The 23,881-nt window shown below is 44.8% G+C and overlaps 1 protein-coding gene across 4 annotated transcripts in view, besides 1 other annotated feature; it reads right to left on the minus strand.

Moving 5' to 3' along the window:
• Positions 1 to 23,881, minus strand: part of Iqgap1 (IQ motif containing GTPase activating protein 1) — a 103,967-nt gene that overhangs the window by 74,380 nt on the left and 5,706 nt on the right. For 2 of the 4 annotated variants that reach the window (XR_391347.3, XM_006540950.4), the window contains exons 2-3: positions 23,086 to 23,152; positions 13,888 to 13,987 (exon numbers count right to left, since the gene is read on the minus strand). Coding sequence is in view for 2 of the 4 variants with exons in the window: in XM_006540950.4 (XP_006541013.2) it covers positions 13,888 to 13,987; positions 23,086 to 23,152 (167 nt within the window). In the remaining 2 variants the exon portion in view is untranslated. Of the gene's footprint in view, positions 1 to 13,887; positions 13,988 to 17,178; positions 17,579 to 23,085; positions 23,153 to 23,881 lie in introns of those variants that run through there. The other 2 variants (XR_001785567.2, NM_016721.2) reach the window with 2 other exon arrangements.
• Positions 2,976 to 4,222: an enhancer, noted in NCBI's record as "VISTA enhancer mm170". NCBI's record gives its function as "enhancer in: heart[4/5]" and the evidence as "EXISTENCE:transgenic organism evidence [ECO:0001131][PMID:17130149]".

The raw sequence follows: 23,881 nt of genomic DNA on the forward strand, positions 1-23,881 counted from the left end.
GGCTGGACCACATCTTATTGGACTGCTTAGTTATGTATCTTGCTTCCTACCTTTAGGGCAGACCCTTTGAGGACGGACTTTAGGACTTTAGGAACCGTGGTGCTAGCTTTCTTTGTCTCCCTTCCCAACATGGCTACATTGAACAACACCCCCCTCCTTTTTTTTTTTTTTTCTTTTTGCTTTTTGCTATTATTTTGCTTTCATTAATTGTGAAGTACACATGGGCAAGATCATTACAGGCATCTAAGAGGCCAAAGGAGTCATGCCCAGGAAAGTAGAATTAAGACAACTATGAGCCACCCAGTATGGGTGCCAGGAATCAAATTCAGGTCCTATGGAAGAACAATTAGTGCTCTTAACTGTTTAGCCATCTCTCCAAACTCAAATGATTTTCTATAATTTCATATATATACTAGGACTGTATGAAAATGGCCTGAAGAGGACTTCAGAAGCTAAAAAATAAGATTAATAAATTCAAACATGTCTTAAGATGCTATTACTATAAACACCTTACAAAAATAAAAGTGTAAAGGGTAACGTGGAATAAATATTTATAATACATATGGCATACACAGGGGACAATGCTAACAGCCATCTAACTGGAAAAGATGGCACAGGGTAGGAGAAACAGGACCGAGGAGACAGGTGGGCTTTTTCTTCTCTGGATCTCCCATCCCCTCTGAATTATGTACCACAGCCAGGCACACTCTGGTTTTGAATTAAAAAAGAAAAGTTCAATCTGGGCCATAACTATACTTTTTGAAAAATTACCTTTCACAATAATACCAGAATCCCCTTCTATTTTCTCTCCTCAAAAATCTCACCAATCTTGGCGCCTGGTGTCTCCCCAGGCCCTCAGCAGCTGCCCAGCAGCAGCACAGCCCTGGGCTGGCAGCTGCCTTTCCAGTGTTCCTCTGCTTTTCGTTATGATTTCCAGTGAGTCAACAGGAAAGCATTCTCAGTAAAGAAGAAATAGAGGCCTTCAGACAAGTCCTTCCTCCACCCACACCCCCCAAACACGGCTCTTGCCAAAACGATGTAAGGCAATTTCCAATCCAACTTGCCACTCCTGTCTGCATGAGGTCACTATTTAGCAAAGGACAGTCTGGTGGGACACAAGCTAAACCCAAAGGCAGAGACCAGGTTAGAACGTAGGAAAAAAAAAAAAAAAACGGTGAGGAATAGCCCAACAATCCAGTTAAAAGCACAAATACGTGACGAAATGGGTGTGGTGGACCATGCCTGTAAACCCAACCTACTCCTGAACCACAGCGGACTGAAACCAGAAGCTACCCAGACGACTTAAGGAGACCCTGCTTCAAACTGGTTTGTCTAATCACTGGGATTTGGGGTGTGTTTTAGCAGCAGGTAATCTGCCCAGCATCTGTGAGACTCTCAGTTCAGTTCTCAATATAAAAAACAAACCAAAAGACAAACTGGACATTTGAGGGTGGATGAGACTTTAATGAGCAGACACAGCTCCAGTCCTCGGCCATATGACAGCTGACACCAGTTGTCTGGAACTGAAAGACTCCAAGAGGAGCCCCTCGCTCAGGCCTCAGGACAATAGCGGACACCCAAGAACTCACGATAGACCAAGCTTGATGCAAACCACATGAGGCTTTATTCGGGGAAAGCCAGAGCTCTGGGGACGACTCATATCCCATGCAGAGGTAGAGGAGTCGACCTCGAGGGGAAAGAGGTCCCAGTTTTTATAGGCCCTCAGGGGAGAAAGGAGAAGGGGAGAGTAGGGGATTTCCAGATCTAAACAATGTCTATTCTCAAGAAATGGGTATGGGAGGGGTACAAGGAAAGAGTCTGGTGCAGGTGTAGCAACTCAGGATTGGCCCGGCTGTGGTTGCTGGGGAGATTTTCTGACTCTTTCTCAGCAACCAATATCACAAACACCTGGCAATGGGCTTCATCAGTGGGCACACACATGGGTTCAAGGAATGGTCAAAACATTGGCAGACACACAGGTTCAAGGAGTGGACAGAGCATTGTGCACCTCTAGTTTTCTAAATCAGTGAAGCTAGTTCTGCTAACAGTGACATCTATCTTGCCAATTTCAGGGCTTCTGTGACCTTTTACATTCTGTCAGGATCTTTCAGAACCTCGACCTTACTGCTGCCCCTTCCATGTCTGCAGAGGTCAGGAGCACTGGCAATAGTTGGTGTGACACATACCTAGGCCGGAGTTACACAGACAGTTAAGTAGCCTTGGAACCCGTGTTTTGAATTCCATGCCTCTGTCACAGTGAGGTTCCACTGAAGCGGCATCATCATTCAGTGTACTTAGTGATAGTTACAACTGTTGTGGTTATTTATACACATACCGGCCACATCGAAGCAGTGAGGGCATGTGGTACAGAGCAAGGGCTTCGGAGTTCTGGTAAACTGCAAATCCACTACATGAGGGATTAGTTTCTCTGAGCTCTGTTGTCTTATCTGCTGAATAAACATAACAAGCCCCTCCTGGGGCATCCAGAGAGCTGACCAGATCAGTGTATAAAGTACTCAGTGCACTGTAGACACAGAGAAAGGGCTCATGAAATAGTACAGATGACCACAAGGGAGAGGGGACCAAGCAAGAGGAAGTCACTGACTTTGGGACACACGGGGAAAATTTCATATTGTTGCAAATAGCAGGGGATCTGGGTTTCATGGGGATCTTGTTTTCTTTTAGCTGTCTTACACAAAATGAATTAAATTTCATATATATAATGCCTGGGGCTGGTGAGATGGCTCAGTGGGTAAGAGCACCCAACTGCTTTTCCGAAGGTCCGAAGTTCAAATCCCAGCAACCACATGGTGGCTCACAACCATCCGTAACGAGATCTGACTCCCTCTTCTGGAGTGTCTGAAGACAGCTACAGTGTACTTACATATAATAAGTAAATAAATCTTTTAAAATATATATATATATATATATATATATATATATATATATATATATATATATATATATATATATAATGCCTGGTAGAAATAACCAATTCTATCCAAAAAAAAAATGTTTCCTGAAAATTCAAATTTAAGTAAATATTTGCATTTCAAATTAAATCATTAGCCAGATCCTTCATTTATATGTTTTTTATATTAATTTTTGTAATAAAAACACTGCCAAGCCACTATAAGGAGCCTTCTAAAACTAAAGTGAAGAAGCAGGGCTGTGATTAATTTGATCAGGTAGCCCCTGGCCCTTGGCATTCAGCTAGTATTTCACACTCAGCCTCCTCAAAGATATGGTCTCTAAGCAACGGAGTCCCAAATTAAACAAACAGCAGAGTGATATGAATCACTTCCTGAAGGTCTCACATTGCCTACCAGCACTTTATTTACACAAATACTTGTCACAGGGTTATTTTAGGCAACTCCAATTAGAAGCAACCAGAGGTCCATCTAATATCATATCATTTACTAGTACTCAAAACTGGCCCTGCTATCTACCAACAGGTATCTCTGAACTAGTTCATAGTGAAGCAGAATAAATTATAAAGAATCAGAAACAGATCACCCAGCAAGACCAGGAAATGAAATTCCTAGAATAAGCTAACTCAAGACTTCAAATACATTTTCACCATTTTGTCTCATGGGGTTTAAAATACATGAGCACAATCACTGCTTTGATCTCTAAATCCAGGAGAAATATATACCAAATTAGGTCAAATGAACAGGCTGCTTAGCTCTCAAAGACTTTCTCAATCTTGACTGGTCAACAGTCTGTACACTCAGCCGCCGGGTTAACACTGGTGTGTGGTCACGTCCACCTCCACACTGTCTGTAAGGAGAACTGTAAAATGTCAAACCCACGCCTCCCATGAGCCTCCTTTTCTCCACCTCTGGGGGGACTGCTATGCACCCCTCTGCTCTTCATGAACTAATGAAGGCCCTCTTAACTACTAACAAGAATAGAAAGACTTTACAGGTCAAAATGAACGCTCTAAGAAGTCAGACAACAGAACCAGAGAGAACTAAACCAAGCCAGCAGCAAACAGACAGCAGAACACACACCTAGGATGACCACTGCAGATGATTTACGCCACAACTTGGTTGCTATGACTTTACATAAACAAATGAAATGAAGAGAAGCCATAAAGAGATTGTGCAGCTCACCCTCAAGACAGAACTAATGAATCAGAAGCAATTATTAAAGGTAAAATGGATAATTTCCTAGAGCTAAAATAAATAAAAAGATATTGCAAGAAGGGACCAGCCAGGAGGAGGGCAGAGGGCACATGGAAAAACAAAATATAATGACACATCTGCAGAAAGATGACAACAGACAATGACCCCATTACCGTGTGTGCTAACTTGAAAATTAATTTTAAGAAATAAAAGAGAGGGCAACATTTGGAATGTAAACAAATAAAATAAATTTTAAAAAAAGAAATAAAAAGGGGAGGGGGAAAGCTTTTAAAATACATTATAAATCAAAAAGAGTCTGACTGAGGACTGACTTGGAAGTAAGGTGCCTGTCTCTCACACATACACATCTAAAAGAGGCCCACTGAAAAGCCCACATTACAGACAAAACTGCTAACACAATGCCAATCAGAAAGGAACAAAAATTCTATAAAAGTAAAAAAATTAACAAGTCACAGTTCTTGAGAAGGAGCCAAAATAAAACTGCTGCAGTTTCTCAGTAAGAACGGATAAAGCAAGTGAAGTGCTGGGCAGTCAAGAGAAGTCCTTAACTCACCATGACAGGCAAGTCCAGAGCTAGACCGGGTCTCACACGCACACGCACACAATTAAAGAAAATCTTAAGTAAAGTTATTAAATCACAGAGAAGTTAGCAGGCTGAGTATACCTGTGACCAGAGCACAGGGAAGCAGAGCAGGAAGGCATTCACTACAAACTGAAGAGCTGAGTCAAACCCAGAACCTAAGGGAAAAGCCAGGCATAGTAGCAGCTTGTAATCTCAGGGTTAGCCTTACTTGACATAACCTCAGGACAATGAGACCTTGTCTCCAAAAGAGTGGATATTTGCCTGAGGAATTGACACCTGGAGTTGTCTCCTGGCTTCCACATATATGAGCATATGTGCACTCTCACCCACAAAAACATGTGCATACACTCACGTACACACACATGTACGTGCACACAGACACACTACTGGAGAGCTTACAAAAGTTAACATAAAGATAAGCAGACGACATAAAAGATAAGCAGACAACAACAGAAAATCTGGATATAAAAATAAAACTATAGACAAAAACGTAACAAAATGTTCAGCTTAGTAGCCAATAGTCAAAGCAATGTTTTAAATTGGCATAGATCTAAATAAATTTTATATAGATGTTAAAAACAGTGAGAAATTTTGGAATTTGTGGTGCTGGAGAGATGGCTCAATGGCTCTTAGAGAGGACATGCGTTCAGTTCCCAGCTCCCACACAGGAGGCCATAAGTGCCTACAAGTTCAGCTCCAGGAGGTTCAACTCCCTCATCTGACCTCCCCATCACACATGTGCACATGTCTATAAAAATAAACTGAATCTTTTAAAAATGTTGAACTTATGATACAACTACCTAAAACTATGCACTTGACACAGAGCATCCCTCGATCCCTGCCGTCCCTTATTGCTATCTTAGTGTAAAGGGATGCTAGATACAGCAGTATAGTAGTCAATAAAAGGGCAGCCTCCTTACTCCCTCCACCTCCACTCTTCTCTGTGACTGGGTTTCCTCTCCAAAAATCACTGAAGTCTCCAGTGGAAACGAGGGCTCCCAACCTTACAGGAGTGTCTAACTTCCACCACTGTGATAAGATTGTGCCCGAATGTGTTGGGCCACATTCATAGCAACCTAGGCTACATACTTGGTAAAACGTGCTTAACGTGTCTTATCCCTCCATCCTTACATCTCCCTTTGGCCACAGACCAGGTTAAAGAATGTATCCATTGGGCCTGGCGAGATGGCTCAAGGCTCCTGCAGAAGATGTGGGTTTAAAATTCCCAGCACCCACATGCAAGTATGGGCAGGCAAAACCCTCATGTAAAAGAAACTAAAAGAAGTAAATCTCTTAAAAATGCATTTGTTGAGTGTTTTCTGTATCTCTCGGGGCTACTACTTGACTCCCATAGCAACTCTGTAACATTTTTTTCCCTCTGCAGAGTCATGCAGCTCACTGCCTGGGGTTAAACAGCTTGTAAAGCCGGAATCAAAGCCTATACCTGCTCAAATTCAAAGTCCCAATCTTTTCCAGTTCACCCAAGCATCTCAACATTCTTCTCCATGGCCCAGTTACCTCAGCAGCCAAGACTCCAAGGAGTTTCAGGCTTTTTCAGTGTGCTTTATGCAGTTGTGAGTAACATGGGGGCAGCTGTGTGACTTAGCAATGACAGTAACTACTCAGAGACTTTTAAAATTGTTTCACTTTGCTCTGGTTTGTTTGTTTGTTTGTTTGTTTGTTTGTTTTGAGGCAGGTCTCACTTGGAAGCCCATGCTGATCTCAAATTCTTAATCTTCCTGCCTCAGTCTCCAAATCCTGAGGTTAGGTAAGCATGCACAACCCCACAAGCCTCCTGTTTTGTTTTGTTTAGACAGAACCTAGCTATGTAGTCTAGGCTGCCCTCAAACTCAGGATCTTCCTGCCTCAGTCTCCCCGAGGGCTCAGGTCACATGCCACCCAGCTCCATATTTCTCTGAGTCTCCTGTGGCTCATGCTGGAGATGATGGTGCTGACAGTGACTCTCATTCCTAGTCCTCCATGTCTCTACCTCCCAAAGGCTGGAGTTACAACTCGAGCTACCCAGACAGCTTCACAGTTTGTATTTTTTTTCCAGTGTGTGTGTGTGTGTGTGTATTCATATTTCTCTTTATGTATGTATACACATATGGGGCCACACGCACATGTGTATTTGTGAACATGGAAGCCTAAGGTTTATCACAGGAATCATCATCCGACATCACTCTGCTACCTTATTCATTGAGGCAGGGTCTCTCAATCAAACCCAGAGCTTGAGAAGATGGCTAGTGTTCGACTGTTTTCTGGGGCTGGAATTACAGACAGGCCATACCCACCTGGCATTTTTCTGAGGATCTGAACTTAAGTGTTCTTTAATCCCTGTAACCATTAAGCCGTTCTCCAGCCCCAGCTTCACCTTTTTTTTTTTTTTAGAAGACAAAGTCTCTTTATTGCCCTGGCCGGCCTGGATTTCACTGTGTAGACTAGGCTGGCCTGTCTGTTCCTCCTGCATCCATCCCCAGTGCTAGGACTGAAGCCTGTGACACATCATCTGCCTCAGCTTCACATCTGTAAAGTTTACAATGGACTCTGGTAAAAGTGACTGACAGTTATACTAGGAAAGAAAACTCACATTAGTAGCTCTGTGCTGTGTGAGTAGCTGTGAGTAGCACTGTTACTATGTGAGTAGCGCTGTTGTTGTATGAGTAGCGCTGTTGCTGTATGAGTAGTGCTGTTGCTGTATGAGTAACACTGTTACTGTGAGTAGCACTGTTACCCTGTGAGTAGCGCTGTTACCCTGTGAGTAGCGCTGTTACCCTGTGAGTAGCACTGTTGCTGTATGAGTAAAACTGTTACCCTGTGAGTAGCTGTTACTGTGAGTACCACTATTACCCTGTGAGTAACACTGTTACTGTGAGTAGTGCTGTTACCCTGTGAGTAGCGCTGTTACCCTGTAATACTGTTACCGTGAGTAGTGCTGTTACCCTGTGAGTAACACTGTTACTGTGAGTAGTGCTGTTACCCTGTGAGTAACACTGTTACCCTGTGAGTAGCGCTGTTACCCTGTGAGTAACACTGTTACTGTGAGTAGCACTGTTACCCTGTGAGTAACATGTTACTGTGAGTAGTGCTGTTACCCTGTGAGTAACACTGTTACTGTGAGTAGCGCTGTTACCCTGTGAGTAACATGTTACTGTGAGTAGTGCTGTTACCCTGTGAGTAACACTGTTACTGTGAGTAGCGCTGTTACCCTGTGAGTAACACTGTTACTGTGAATAGCGCTGTTACCCTGTGAGTAACACTGTTACTGTGAGTAGCACTGTTACCCTGTGAGTAACATGTTACTGTGAGTAGTGCTGTTACCCTGTGAGTAACACTGTTACTGTGAGTAGCACTGTTACCCTGTGAGTAACATGTTACTGTGAGTAGTGCTGTTACCCTGTGAGTAACATGTTACTGTGAGTAGCGCTGTTACCCTGTGAGTAACACTGTTACTGTGAGTAGTGCTGTTACCCTGTGAGTAACACTGTTACTGTGAGTAGCACTGTTACCCTGTGAGTAACATGTTACTGTGAGTAGCGCTGTTACCCTGTGAGTAACACTGTTACTGTGAGTAGCGCTGTTACCCTGTGAGTAACACTGTTACTGTGAGTAGCGCTGTTACCCTGTAACATGTTACTGTGAGTAGTGCTGTTACCCTGTGAGTAACACTGTTACTGTGAGTAGCACTGTTACCCTGTGAGTAACATGTTACTGTGAGTAGTGCTGTTACCCTGTGAGTAACACTGTTACTGTGAGTAGCGCTGTTACCCTGTGAGTAACACTGTTACTGTGAGTAGCGCTGTTACCCTGTGAGTAACACTGTTACTGTGAGTAGCGCTGGTACCCTGTGAGTAACACTGTTACTGTGAGTAGTGCTGTTACCCTGTGAGTAACACTGTTACTGTGAGTAGTGCTGTTACCCTGTGAGTAACACTGTTACCCTGTGAGTAGCGCTGTTACCCTGTGAGTAACACTGTTACTGTGAGTAGCGCTGTTACCCTGTGAGTAACATGTTACTGTGAGTAGCGCTGTTACCCTGTGAGTAACACTGTTACTGTGAGTAGCGCTGTTACCCTGTGAGTAACATGTTACTGTGAGTAGTGCTGTTACCCTGTGAGTAACACTGTTACTGTGAGTAGCGCTGTTACCCTGTGAGTAACACTGTTACTGTGAGTAGTGCTGTTACCCTGTGAGTAACACTGTTACTGTGAGTAGCGCTGTTACCCTGTGAGTAACACTGTTACTGTGAGTAGCGCTGTTACCCTGTGAGTAACACTGTTACCCTGTGAGTAGCGCTGTTACCCTGTGAGTAACACTGTTACTGTGAGTAGTGCTGTTACCCTGTGGGTAGCACAACTGCTTCTTCCTTCAGCCTTAAGCTATACTTCTCCATCTTAAAACTCCAAAAGCTGGTAGGCATGCTGGTTTTCCTAGGTACCTTGCCTATACACTTAGGGATTTTGCCTAAATTAAATATCCCAACTTCTGTTTTCAAAATCAAGAGTCTGAACTGGGAAATATCCAGATGTTTTTCTGGAATTCTAATACCATTCTGGAGAGGCATCTCAAAAGGCCAACCCAGAAAATGTTCTATGCCAACAGCAAAGATGTACACACAAAAGGGAATCTGTTTTCAAAAGCTGTTTTCTTTCCAAAATACCTCTCCAGTTCCCCTCAAGTGGAGTAAAGAGCTTCCAGTTAATGCTAAGCTCTTGTTAATATCACGTAGTCTCAGACAATCTCCAGCCAGCCACAGCCTGTACTTGCCTTTCTACAGAGGGAGTTGGGGGAGTGTCCTCACTCTGTAAGCTGGGCTGTGGGTGCTCAGGAAGAAGGTAGCCCAGGGAAGACTCAAAGGGATCCACCAGAAAGGCCCTGAAAGACACGACTAAATCGATGACTGACGAGTATAGAATGAACTGTCTGTGTGACCGTTACCCTAACTGACGTTTCCTTTGCCTGCATTGCCCCTCATGCTCTCCGACTCCTCTGGCTTACCCAGTACATTCTCTCTTGCCTCCTTCTCTTTTTCTCCCTAAGCCACCTTCTGATTCGTCTCTGTTACATTCTCGTCTCAAGACCTGAGTACCTTCATACCTCACAGGTCAATGTCACCTCCGTCAACAGATGAAATGGCATCCCTTTCTCATACAGCTACTCCTTAGCTAAAATAAACGTCAAGCCCAATCGGAAGAGCCATAAATACACACATAAATAAGTAAGGAAATAGGTGTAAGCACTAAAGAGCATCCCTTGACAGCCTTTGCTCTGCTATATCTTGGCATCCTAAAATATTTTATTAGAGCATCAGTTTAAGTTCCATACTGAAGCCACTTTTCAAACAATAAAGCAGAAATCTCTGCATTAGAGTCTCAACCATTCCCAGTATACAGTTTTCTGAAACTCACACTTAATGTCCTCACTTAACCTTTTGGGAAACTACAAACCCAAACCCATACCTGCAGCATCCTCTACTTTCTACACACAGACATACAGACAAACAACAGTCTCCATGCATTCAGTCTCGTTCTCTAAACTCCTCATTTCCCCAAGAACAAACTCTGTGAAAGGTACAGGAGAAAGAGAGCCTCAGGATACACAATAGCGCCTCTGTACTAAAGGTAGAGCCTCCAGCAGGAGGGGCAGAGGTGTTATAAATAGAAGTATGAGGGAGCCTTTCTCCCCTGGATCTCTCTCATCTTTATTCCTGGCCTCCAAGTTGATGTAAACTCCAGACCTTGGGGCTCCTCCAAATTGGGAGGAAATAGGACCAGGCCAATCCAACAAGGCCACTTGGGCTTTTGCTTGAGGGAAAATGAGCCCCGGGAGCACACAGACACCACCCAGCTGCCCAGGTGAGGCACGGGGCAGGGAGAGGATCTTGGCTGATGCGGACTGGCCAGCAGGCATCACATTAGGCGACGGTAGAAATACTACTCCCACCATAACATTGCCAGGTTTCTTCACTCTCTTCCATAACTGATTTTCTAACCAGAGGTGGCTGTTGAATGTTTTTTTTTTGGGGGGGGGTGGGGGGGGTGCAGGGAGAACAGTACAGAATGCAAATTTGATACCATTTACTCCCCTAAAATAAACCAGGCAACATTTCCACATTGCCAGAATATAACAAGGCAATACACAGCTATTATGCCCAGAGCTTTAAGTAAAGAAGGAAGTAAATAAGAATATCATAAACATCTTTACTGCCTAAAGTAAACAACCAACTGAAAAACCCTTCAGGGACTAGTGGTCTCTCGATGGGTTGCATAATCAGGCTACTTTTCTATCCCGGAAAACACGCCTGTCAGGAAGGACATGCTCTAACGTACTGCAAATAAAATGTTGCCAGCGCTGCACCCGGAAAGAAAGTGTGAAGAGCATCATTAACTTCTAATAGGTCAGAGTCTAAAACCATTCAAAGAAAATTTAAACGTGTTAAAAGTACGAATATCCTACTTCTCAACTAGGGTAAGAAAGCCGATCTAAATCACTTAAGGTATTTGAAATATTTAGGTATGAAGCTGGGGTATGGCTCGGCAGTAGGACACTTACTGAGTGTTCGGCAGTAAAACCCAGATTATCCGCATTTGTAAAAACTTTCGCAAGAGATTCTAATGCACATACCACATACCCAGTTGAGGACCACTGCGCAAACAATGAACATTCCTTAGCCAGAAAACTATGGGAAACTATGCCAGGTGTAGTGGCAGACAACTTTGTTTGGCACTGGGCTCAGGGCTCTGTCATTCTCAGCTACATTGTGAACTCCAGGCCAGCCTAGGCTACATGACCCCTCCCCCTAAAAGAGAAGCTACAGGTAGGCTAAGAAAGCTCAGGCCTTGGTTTTCTCACTGAAATGAGGTGGCTAGTCGGGACAGAAGTTGACTTAGTGTCAGGAATGGAGCCCCACACTTAGCAGGCACAAGGCTCGAAACCTCAAGCACTTCTGGAAAAGTAAAACTCTTACAGGTAGGAGAGGGACTCAGCAAGCTGATGTCTTCCTTCTCATTCCCGATGGCTCAAGGGAGCACACAAGATGGCTTCTGAGACCAGCTGCAGCTTACAAATTCCTTGACCTTCCACAAGGAGAAGTTCACAATTTAAGTGGCAGAGGACTTAAGTGTTTGTATCCCCTTACAAACTTCCTAGGAGGAAATGTCCCTTTTCTCACAGTACCTTCTTCTCTTGCTCCCTGCAGTTCCATTTGCCATCACATGGGGAAAGCAGCTCGGAGGGGCAGCAACTGCTCTTTATGCCTCATCCCTCCCTGGGCACTACCAAAACCATCGTACTAAGCTTCCATTTCGAAGACAAGTGTCAGCTGGGCAGTGCTGGTACACAACTTTCATCCCAGCACTCAGGAGTCGGAAGCAGGTGGATCTGAGTTCAAAGGCAGCCTGGTCTACAAAGTGAGTTCTAGGACAGCCAAGGCTTCACAGACAAACCCTGTCTTGAAAAAAAAAGAGAGAGAGGGAGAGAAGGATAAGGGGGGAAGAAAGAATAGGAAGAAGAGAAGGAAGAAGGAAAAAGAGGAGGAAAAAGAGGAAGAGGAGGAGGTGGTGGCAGTGGTGGTGACAACTGGGGAAGACTAGTGTCATTATCGATAATCCTCACCTACCTTACCACTAATATCTTTCTCTGACTTTCTGAAAAGGCTTTAAACTCAGAGAGGCAGCTGAGATTCAAAAAGACAAATAGGGGACAGAAAAGATGGCTCTGGAGTTAAGAGCCAGGTCCCATTCTAGCACCTAGGAACTCCTAGGTTGGCCTACAATCTCCTTCAACTCCAGTTCCAGGGAAGCCGCTACTTCAGTCTTATAAAGAGTCCAGGGCAGGGTGCCAAGGGGACCATATCTGGGGCAGTTTTTGTCATCTTTAAAGAAAAGGGAGCTCTGAAGGGCTTCTTGGGCCTAGGAGCTCATATTTACTGCCAACTTTCCTGGCCAGCTCTTGACAATCAAATCAAATTTCCACTCTTGTTTTAATCATCTAAAACATCCCTGGTTTTCACTAAGCCTGGATGACAATTATCTCCCATTATTCTTCAGTGTACACGACCTATAATTGTGTTTATCTGCTCTGGAACCTTGCAAAGAAATGTAAGCAACACAACAAAAGGAACCACTGATAACAAACTGACACCCTAAAATTAAGATCACAAGGTCTTGAGATATCTGGAGAAGATAAACAGCAGCTGAGTATCCTCCTCATAAAGAATGCAGAGGAGATGGGTGTGGTGGCGCATGCCTGTAATCTCAGCACTTGGGAGATGCTAGTGGGAGGACCAGAGAAGCCTCAGCAGCAGGATGAGTTTGAGGCCAGCCTAGGGCTGAGATTCCCATCTCAAAAAAAAAAAATGTGTGGCAGCATTGAGTTTGCGGAAAGGCCTCGCCATGCTGCTGGTGGACAGATCTATAGCTACGGCATGACCCTCGTAAGAAGGTTCTGCAGTTTTCTTCTGGCACTGGGTGTCTCCCAGGACCTTGAGCACTCAACAAGTACTTTACCACTCAGGTATGTCCTCAGCCCCTTTCAGCTCCACCCTTACCAGCCCCCTAAACCTAATACCCACTCCATGAGTCACCAGGAGATGGGGCTCAATACACAAACCAAAACCCTGAAGAATTAGGAACCACTGAGAAGATCAAGAACATCAAACCCTAACTTAAAACGTTATTTCTGACAGCTGGCAGTACCCAAAACAACCACTACAAACAGAAAGGCTGAAAAACACAACTGTGGAGATCTTTCAGCAGGCACAAGTGTTCGACAGAGTGTTTCATCATAACCCACCACGGCCCACTTGTTCCCATGAATAAACACTCTACACTTATCCTACCTACTTACCCTTTCAACTGCCAGCCGCCAACACTCTTACCTAAAACATAATGCACACAGAGAGCCACCTGTGGAGGCTGGGTAGACAGCTCGGCAGTTAGGAACACTTGCTGCTCTTTCAGAGGACCAGAGCTGGGCTGCCACCACCCACATCAGGTGACTGTAACTCCAGCCCCAGGGAGATCTAAGGCCTTCTAACCTCCACTGGCAGCCATACATGGATACCAGAAACCATACACAGAAATGAAAACAACTCTTTTAAAGGCACAGCACATCAGCTCCTTCTCCCAGGCCACTCTCCAACTAGTCCCTCCATACCTCTTTGCTTCTTCCAGATGACAAAGGTATTCATAAGCCACGTTCTGCCGTCTCCGCTCATCCATCTCCTCTGCAGTGAGCCTCTCATTATCCAGGACGGCTAAAACAGAAAGGAAAGAGTGTAAACACCAAGCTCTGTAACTTTCCTCAGCAATAAATGAAGGCCACCACCATCAAATTGCTGCTAGTCACCTAGAAAGGCAGGCTAACTAGTGGATATATGGGTAGCCAGGGGCACTACAAATGATTTTCCTAAAAACAAACCATATGGTTTCAACTACATTCATCTTACCATATATACACACATATATATATATATACACACACATACACATTATTATATATTATATATTATATATTATATATTATATTATATATTATATATTATATATTATATATTATATATTATATATTATATATTATATGTGGGGGGTGGTAAGGGGTCATAGAGACATGTCAGCAGTTAAGAGCACTTGTTGACCTGGGTTTCTAACACCTATAGGCTGCTCACAAGCATCTGTAATTCTAGTTCAAGGGGATCCAATGCCCTGTTTCTGACCTTCCAGGACACCAGGTATGTATGTCCTGCACATACATACATGCATGCACTCATACATATAAAATCATTTCTTTATGTACATATGGGAAAGAGGCCACTGGTTAGCTAGCTGCCCATGCCCGATGGACAGTCAAGATACGCATACACACAGGGACAGCACTAGCTGAACTTAGTGGGGTTTTTTTATTTTTTATTTTAGAGAGCCTAGGGGCTGGAGAGATGGCTCAGCAGTTAAGAGGATTGGCTGTTCTTACAGAGGACCTAGGTTCAATTCCCAGCATGCACACCACAGGAAGGCTCATGAGTTATAACTCCAGTTTCAGAGAATCAGACATTCTCTTCTGGGCTCTGCAGGTACCAGGTACACACATGGTGCACAGACATTATGCAAGCCAGTAAATCACCCAAACACATAAAAGAATTTCCTTAAAGAAAAAGATCCAGGTGTGATAACACAAGCCTGTAATCCCAGCATTTGGAAGGCAGAGGCAGGCAGATTTCTGAGTCCAAGGCCAGACTGTCTTAAACAGTAAGTTCAGGTCAGCCAGAATTATACAGTGAGATACAGTTTCAGATAAATCACTGGAGGGAAGAGATAGGAGATAGATATGATCACATTTCATTTTTTATATTATGAAATTCTCAAGGAGTAGACTCAGTGGTCAAGAGTCAAAACTGCTCTTGCAGAGGTCCTGAGTTCAGTTCCCAGCAACCACATGGTGGCTCACAGCCATCTATAATGGGATCTGATGCCCTCTTCTGGTGTGTCTGAAGACAGCTACAGTGTACTCACATAAAATAAATAAATAAATAAATCTTTAAAAAAAAAAAAAAAAAAAAAAAACACATGCTATGTGGGGCTGGCAAGATGGCTCAGCGGGTAAGAGCACTGTCTGCTCTTCCAAAGGTTCTGAGTTCAAATCCCAGCAACAACATGGTGGCTCACAACCACCCATAATGAGATCTAACATCCTCTTCTGGTGCGTTTGAAGACAGCTACAGTGTACTTATTTATAATAATAAATAAATCTTTGGGCCTGAGTGAGGGGTTGATCAGAGCGAGCAGAGGTCCTAAAAAAATCAATTTCCAACAACCACATGAAGGCTCACAACCATCTGTACAGCTACAGTGTACTCATATACATAAAATAAATAAATAAATCTTTAAAAAAGAAATTATCAAGGAACCAAAATTTTAAGTGTTTTAAATATATATGTACTACATTTTCTTGTAGCTTCAAGAGGCATCAACTATAGTCTATCCTTGTTGGTCACACTCTCCCCTCTCTTCATAACCGAAGCTCCTGGACTACACAGTTTACACACATGCTCCTACTCTAGCCCAGACCCATCCTGTGATCACCACTATTTGACAGCTGAGGATACTGAGGCTGGAAGAACTCAGTCAGAGGGCTAATCAAGGGCCTTTGCAGCCCACCTGACTCCAGGGCCTGTGGACTTTACCTTGTAGCCATCTGCCTTCTCCACTGTCTTCCCAAGGGATAACTCCTTGGGAAGGCAATCAGAGCTATTCTCACTCTAGCCTGGGCTACTTCGGGAAATCCTTTTTACTTTTCTCCTCTCCCTTTCAATTCCACCTCTGCACTTCGATGCCCTCGGTTTTCCACGTACAGTAACCCTATGTTCTCCAATACCATATTTAGTTTGTGTCTGCCCTCTCAAAGTCATGTCTTGCTCACCCTGCCCCACACTGCATCCTCCAAGCCTCTGTTTAAAAGTCAGCACCTACCTTCCCATGGCCTTGTTAAGTCCCTTCTCTTCACCCCCATTACTCTTTATACCCAGTTAGAGTTAGTTCATGCATCGTTTATCTTTATTGCACCTTATTGGTTTTTTTCTTGGAGCTGAGGACTTGCACTTGCTAAGCAAGCACTCTACCACTGGGCTAAATTCCCAACCCCTCATCTAATTATCAATCTCTGTACACCTGTCTCTTTCTCGGACAGGTTTTGAAGGCACTGTTTGATCTTTTTCATCCCTAATTTCACAAACGTAGCACACATTATAACACTATCCAATGCATAACTGGATGTGTTAAAGTATCCTTTAAGAAAGTACTTTTCCCAAAACATAAAATCTAAACCTGGGACTCAAAGGGATCCTCTTGTAACTACTATCCCACGTACAGCTGGTTAGTTTACTAAGGTTGCAGGGATAGTCACAGAAAATGAGGAAGTGGGGGGAGCCGGTTTGGGTGTGTTTATGTTTTAATTTTACTTTTGAAATGCTAAAGAAAGAACCCAGCAGGAGAAAGCATAAGCTGCTTGCCTAAAACTGCACCTCGCAGCTAGCCTGAGGCTGCGCGGGTCTGCGCCCTGGGTCACCCTCGCAGGCAGCAATCCGGGCAGCACCTTCCCACCACGCCCGAGCAGAACCCCTGGGTCCAGTGCCCAGGACACGCCCTGCACAGTCAGTTCTCCTGCCACCTCACCCTAGGCCGTCTTCCCCAATCTCAGTAGAACTAACCGGTGGAGGAGCTGGGTGGGGCTCCCCTGCCGCAGCGCCTAGCGAAGGCAGAGGCCTCCAGGTTTCTACCCGCCGCCTCCGGAGCTCGAGAAGGCTCGGGCGCCAACCTTGCTACCAGCCATACAGCCAGCTGCTCTTCCGGGTCCGTGCGGTCCCAAGCCACCCGGCGCACCCGCCCGGCTGAGCCCCTGGGAAAACCCGAGCTTGGTCCCTCGCCCGCGCACCCCCAAGCCCTCGGCACTCACAGCCATAGTGCGGCCGGACCACACCCAGGCCATCAACCTCCTCCGCGGCGGACATGGCGGCCGAGTCCAGGTCTCCGGTGAGGAAGCGCAGAGACCTTGAAGACGCGGGCGACCGTAGCAGCAGTAACTCCTGCCCAGTGCGCGGGCTGTCGCTGTCCTCAGAGCCCCGCCCCGCGCCATCGGCCCCACCCTGCAGGTCCCGCCCCGCAGACCCCGCCCTTGAGTCCACGCCCAGCTGCGCTCCCCGGAGCGAGCGGAAGGGGCGTGGTCAGTATTACAGGACCCGCCCCTGCCCTCTTCGCTCTCCACTTGCGGAAGCGAGGAGGCGGGGTGCTGTAGCGAGTCCCTAGGCCGGCTTGGTCCGTTGTCCCGACACTCCTCCGCTGTCGCCCTATCTGCGGCTCTGACTAAAAGGCCGCCAATGTCTACAGCTTGAAATCCAAATGTTTTTAGGCGCCTGCCTTCTCCTGACAACTGAGTTAACCCCCTCTGCACCGCGGCTCCTTCAAGGAGCCGTTGCAAGTGGCCCAGAGTGTGATTATTGGAAGCAAGTAGGACCCACTGTCAGGAAAGACTCCCACTCCTACTCTCTGCTACATTCTGTCAATCTGACCTCTGTTCTCCCCAACAGTGCTAAAGAATAGAACTGCTCAATCTCTTAAACTGGGGGATGACGATGCTCACGCGGAAGAGCTGTTTATCAGCTCTTTACAATCTGCAAGATCTTAGGGGGGTTATCTTGACCCTATTAATAAGGATGCCTCGTCTCTTTACCCTTGTGATCTTTTAAAGTGCCAGTATTCAACCGAATTCTATTCTGAACCAGCCTGGATTGGAGTGAATCACTGGCTCTAATAATAATAATAATAATAATAATAATAATAATAATAATAAAGTAAAAGTCCCATTCTCAGGACTCTTACCCTCACCATAAACAGTTGATGGCTTCTACTTACAATCCAGACCATCTAGAAGCCCCTCAGTAGTTCCAAACTATCTAACGTGCATTTTTGGACCTCTCACAGACACTAAAACCTGTCAAACGTTGATCCTGTTCCTGCCCCACTCTCTGGAAGTGTTCCATCACCAGTCACACACACACCCCAGGTTCCTCGACTCACCTCTATTTCTGAAGCATCTAGTTTTGTTTCTGTCCCCACCTGTGATAACACTTTTTTGATCATCATAATCTCTATTCTCACTTGTGCCAACCAGATCATCATGATTGCCAGCATGCTCTTTCCAAAGTACGGAGTTCTTTGGGAAGGGGGACAAGTCTCACTATGTAGTTCTGGCTGTCCTGGAGCCCACTAAATAGGCAAGGCTACCCTTGAAGATCCACCTGTCTCTTCCTCCTGATTGCTAGAACTAAAAGCATGTGCCACCACACCCAGCTTCCGAGTTCTTGTCATAGATGTAATTTTTCCTGTTACTCCCTTCACAGTGCAGTTTGTGTACTTTCCCATGCCAGGTGGGCACCTTTACAACCCAATTCCAGGCTCTTTGTTCCAGCCATTTTCAATTTACTAGCTCTTTCCTTACAAACTTTCTTCTTAGTTGGGCATGTTGAGGCACGACTTTAATCCCAGCACTCAGGAGACAATAGCAGGCAGATCTCGGTGAGTTCAAGGCCAGCCTGGTCTACATAGTGAGTTCCAGGACAGCCAGAAATGTGTAGAGAGTGTGTCTGTGTGTCAAGATAAATAAATGAAAAGTTAAGAACTTTATATAGTGCTTAGGATACAGCCCATGCCCTGACATGCGCTAGTCAAGCCCTCTGCCACTAAGCTACACCCATAGCCCTGAGCTCCTAAAGGAAGAAGATAACTTACAATCTATAAGCAGCTGCACTACACCAGTCATCTTAGTACTCTTGGGGCAGAGGCAGAAGTCCTCACTGCAAGTTCGAAACCTGGGGTAGGCAGGTGTGTACAAGATTCTGTCTATAAAGAAACAGGAAAGAGAAAGCATACAAGAGGGCAGGGGATAAAACTCAGAGGCAAAACACTTACTTGCCTTGCATGCATGAGGCCCTAGTTCTATCTATGTACGTATGTGTGCCTTGTGGTTACCTGGCATCTGAGGTCAGTGGAAGGTAGGAGATCCCCTCAAACTGGAGTTACAGTTGGTTGTCAGCTACCATGTGGGTACTGGGAATCAAACCCAGGTCCCCTTATCAGCTCTTAACTCCAGCCCCAGTGTATGATGCTTTGTCTATTCATGTGTCTCTGTTCCATGTGCATTCCTGGTGCCCTCAGATGCCAGAGAAAGGGATTAAATCCCCTGGGACTGGAGTTACAGCCAATTGTAACCCATCTGGGCACTGGGAATCAAACCCCAGTCCTGTGGAAGAGCAGCCACTGCTTTCCCTCCGTCTCTGAGGCATCTATCCAGACAATACCAGTAGCTTTTTGAAAACCAAACAATTTGGGTTACACTCAGTAACTTGGTTACTTCTGTATCTTCAAGCATTTAAAAGAATGTCTACAAAACTATATTTGATTTTCTTTTTAATTTATCCAATTATCTAATGGCAAGTCGAGAACTACCTGTAGGTTAATAGTAAAGGGGTCACATGGGACAAAGAGACAGGTGTCTTCCTATGTTAGGATGAGGGTTTTTTGTGTGTGTGTACAGCTCTAGGTGTATAATTCGTGAGGTTCAAAGGAGGGCAGTCCAGGTCCTATGCTATACAATTCTAGGTTAATAGGAGCCATCTTGAATGTGAGAATTAGTCCTGCCATCTCTGCTATGAAAATTAGAGCAATTCTGGTCTAAGGTCACTGAGCACAGGGTTGAAGCTCTTTAGGGCCACTCCAGCCTGGCCTGCCTTCCATTGTGATTTCCAGCCTGGGATTTGTAGAGAGACAGATACAAAGTCTGTGGTAATGGTTCCTTGGGAGAGAGAGGGCAGGAGGATCAGGAGTGACATGTAACTATTTCAGCTCATCTTTTTACCTTACTAGTATATGAGTCCATAGGTGGGCTGCCCTTGAACTATAAATGGCAATTAAGAATAGAGAATACGGAACTGGATATTAGAGTTGATAGCCCCTGGTCTTAGAATGGCTCTAATCACCACTCAGCATGGAGGTACACATACATTAATCATAGCACGTGGGAGGGCTAAGACAGGAGAATAGCAAATTTGAAGCCAGCTTGAGTCACATAGTAAGAACTTGTAGCAACACAAAGTAACAAATGAAGAGATTCTTTTCAATTTTTTTGATGCTGTAAAAGATACATGATCAATAGGAACCAGACTTCAAATTTTAAGTTGTAATTTTCTTCCTTGGGCTAGAGATAGTGAGCAGATGTCGTGCTGAAGGATAGCATCCCTACTCTGGGCAGAGAGATTAAGCCGTGGCATCTGCACATTTTTCAGCTCACTGTGTTTTCAACTTGTGTGGGTGGTCTGAGACATGCCACCATACGCAGAAGAGAATCTGCAGTTCTTTAGTGGGAAGCTGGGTGAGCAAGAGACATCAGGATTTCTGAAGTGATGTTTAAATGAAGATAAATTCTGAACTCACAAATTATGATACCATTTTTGCTTTAAAATATAAAGACATCCAACGGCAGTAATACACACCTATAACCCCAGTCCTTGGGAGGAAGAGTCAGGAGGATCAGGAGCTCAAGGCTAGCCTTTGATACATACTGAGTTTGAAGCCAGCCTGGGATACCTCGGACTCTTTCTAAGAAGAAGAAAGAAGGAGGAGGAGGAGGAGGAGGAGGAGGAGGAGGAGGAGGAGGAGGAGGAGAAGAAGAAGAAGAAAAAGAAGAAGAAGAAGAAGAAGAAGAAGAAGAAGAAGAAGAAGAAGAAGAAGAAGAAGAAGAAGAAGAAAGAGAGAGGGGGGGAGAGAAAGAGAGAGAAAGAAAGAGAGAGAGAGGGGGAGAGAAAGAGAGAGAAAGAAAGAGAAAGAAAGAAAGAAAGAAAGAAAGAAAGAAAGAAAGAAAGAAAGAAAGGAAGGAAGGAAGGAAGGAAGGAAGGAAGGAAGAAAGAAAGAAAGAAAGAAAGAAAGAAAGAAAGAAAGAAAGAAAGAAAGAAAGAAAACAGTCAGGAATAGTGACATGCATCTGTATAGCCCTGATCTCAGGAGGCTAAGACAGAAGAATAATAGGTTCAAGAACCTCTCTTGGTCAGAAGGGAGAGATTTGGGGATGATGGTGTGCTTGTCTTTCATGCCTAGAGGCAGAGACAGGCAGATAGCTATGAGGTCCAGGGTAGCCTGGTGTACATAGAGAGTTCTAGACAAACCAGAGCTACATGATGTGATCCTGTCTCAAAAAAGAAAAGAGAAGCACCCAGGACAATATATTAACAGTAGTCTCTCTAGGTAGTGAGGTTACTGGACTTGTGGACCTTGTTTGTTTACGTCTCTATGTTCTTTACAGTGAAATACTAGAAATACAATATCACAGTGAACACAAACACAAAGAAAGTTCATTACATACCAAATCAATCCATAAGTAGGCATCAAATGGCAAAATAATGAGCTATCTGGTCATTTTAGGAACTCACATGGGTTCATGACCTCAAGAGATCTATAAGCTGATGGGAATGGGCAATATTAACACAATGGCTAGAGATAAGCACCCATGACAGAGGTTTCCCTTGGCCTGTGTACTGGCTAGTTTTGTGTCAACTTGACACAGCTGGAGTTATCACAGAGAAAGGAGCTTCAGTTGAGGAAATGCCTCCATGAGATCTAACTGTAAGGCATTTTCTCAATTAGTGATCAAGGGGGAAAGGCCTTGTGGGTGGGACCATCTCTGGGCTGGTAGTCTTGGTTCTATAAGAGAGCAGGCTGAGCAAGCCAGGGGAAGCAAGCCAGTAATGAACATTCCTCCATGGCCTCTGCATCAGCTCCTGCTTTCTGACCTGCTTGAGTTCCAATCCTGACTTCCTTGGTGATGAACAGCAATGTGGAAAGTGTAAGCCGAATAAACCCTTTCCTCCCCAACTTGTTTCTTGGTCATGATGTTTGTGCAGGAATAGAAACCCTGACTAAGATAGCCTGGAATAACCTTAGCTTCTCATCTGCCTGGGGTATTCCCACTTAACGTCCCAGCCCCAAATGGGATGTTGCTGCCTTCCTTCAGTCACTTCCTTACTGGGTTCCCAATAACATTTCAGAAATCATACATCCCCAAAATTAAATGGAAAGCTGCTCACATGTATGTGCTTCTGAGAGCAAGGGAGGTGGAGAATCAGCACAAAGCGAACAGACGGAAGCCAAATAGCTAAGCACCACATGAAAAAAGCGCACAGAGAAGAAACCTATCATTGCTTAAAGATGGGTGACATCAGAGATGGAATGTGGCTCAGTTGATAGAGAGCATGCTAGAACCCCGTGTTTAGTCCCCAGGAACTTGATAAACTGGGCATGGTGGTTCATGCCTATAATCCTAGTGCTCAGGAGATAAAGGCAGGAGGATTGCTGTGAGTTTGAGACCAATCTGGGCGACATAGCAAGACTCTGTCTCCAAAGAAGAATAGGAATAGGAGTGGGAATGGGAATGGGAATGGGAATGGGAATGGGAATGGGAAGAAGAAGATGGTGGTAGAGAAAGAGGAGGAAGAAGAGGAGGAGGAGAAGGAGGAAGAGAGGAAGCAGCCACGTACTTGGATTTTGATAGAAAACTAATATAAGTTTCCAGGGACATTTTGGATATTTGAAGAGGAGTCTGAGGTGGCTCCTAAATAGCACTGTCAAATAAACTAATGAGAAAAGCTTGTATAAATAAAAACTATGAGCTAGCTGAGCCCCTTGCTTCTTTCTGACAGATTAGAGGTAGCCCATAATAATCTGGTTACACAAGTAGAGTTCATTTCTTTGTCCTGTTCACTGAACACCCTGGATAACATAATTCTAGAGGTGGAAGGAAGAGAGCTGCACCTACCAAGTGACAGGACACCACCACCAAGGCTTCCTTCGAGCTCCGCCATTGGTCTTTGTTGACATCTCAACTAAAAACATCAGAAAGAGGGAGAGACAAATTGTGTTGGTTAATATTGGGGGAAGGAGTAGTTTTGAAACAGCCTTTCTTTCTGAAGCCCTAGAACTCTCTCTCTCTCTCTCTAGACTAGGCTGGCCTCAAACTCAGAGGTCCACCTGCCTCTGCCTCTAGAGTGCTGGGATCAAAGGTGCTCTGTGATGGTTAATCTTAACTGCCAATTTGATTGGCTCCGGACTCAACTAAAAAATTCTTTGAGAAGGTCTATAGGATATTTCCATGAAGGACAACTGAGGAAGAAAGCCCACCCAGGGTGGGCAGGACCTCCCAGGATGGTCCACCTCCAGGGAAGTTCCACAAAAGGTGTCAATTGTTTGATCTCCTTTGTCTGGTCAAAGCCACTGTCCCTGCCATTAGCATGCAGCTGCCTCAGCCTCCCAATGCAGACTGAAGACCAGGGCTGTCCAGGAGTCACCCAGGAAGTCAGCACCACTTAGGACTACTGAGGCATCCAGCTGTGCAGACTGAGCAGCTGTGGTGTTTTCAGGCTCCCCACCCTCGAACCGTGCAGGTAGACTCACATAAAACGAGTCAATGCACCTGCCTTGTTATAGACTTCTGTTCTACCGGCTCTCTAAAGTGTGGGAGAAGGGAAGTAATTAGAGCCAGAGATAGCACAGTTCAGTGCGGAGCAGGTTCTGAGACAAGATTGCCCCAGCAGGTCTCCAGGGATGTCAATGAA

This window comes from Mus musculus, chromosome 7, assembly GCF_000001635.26.
Source record: "Mus musculus strain C57BL/6J chromosome 7, GRCm38.p6 C57BL/6J".
Lineage (NCBI taxonomy): Eukaryota > Metazoa > Chordata > Mammalia > Rodentia > Muridae > Mus > Mus musculus.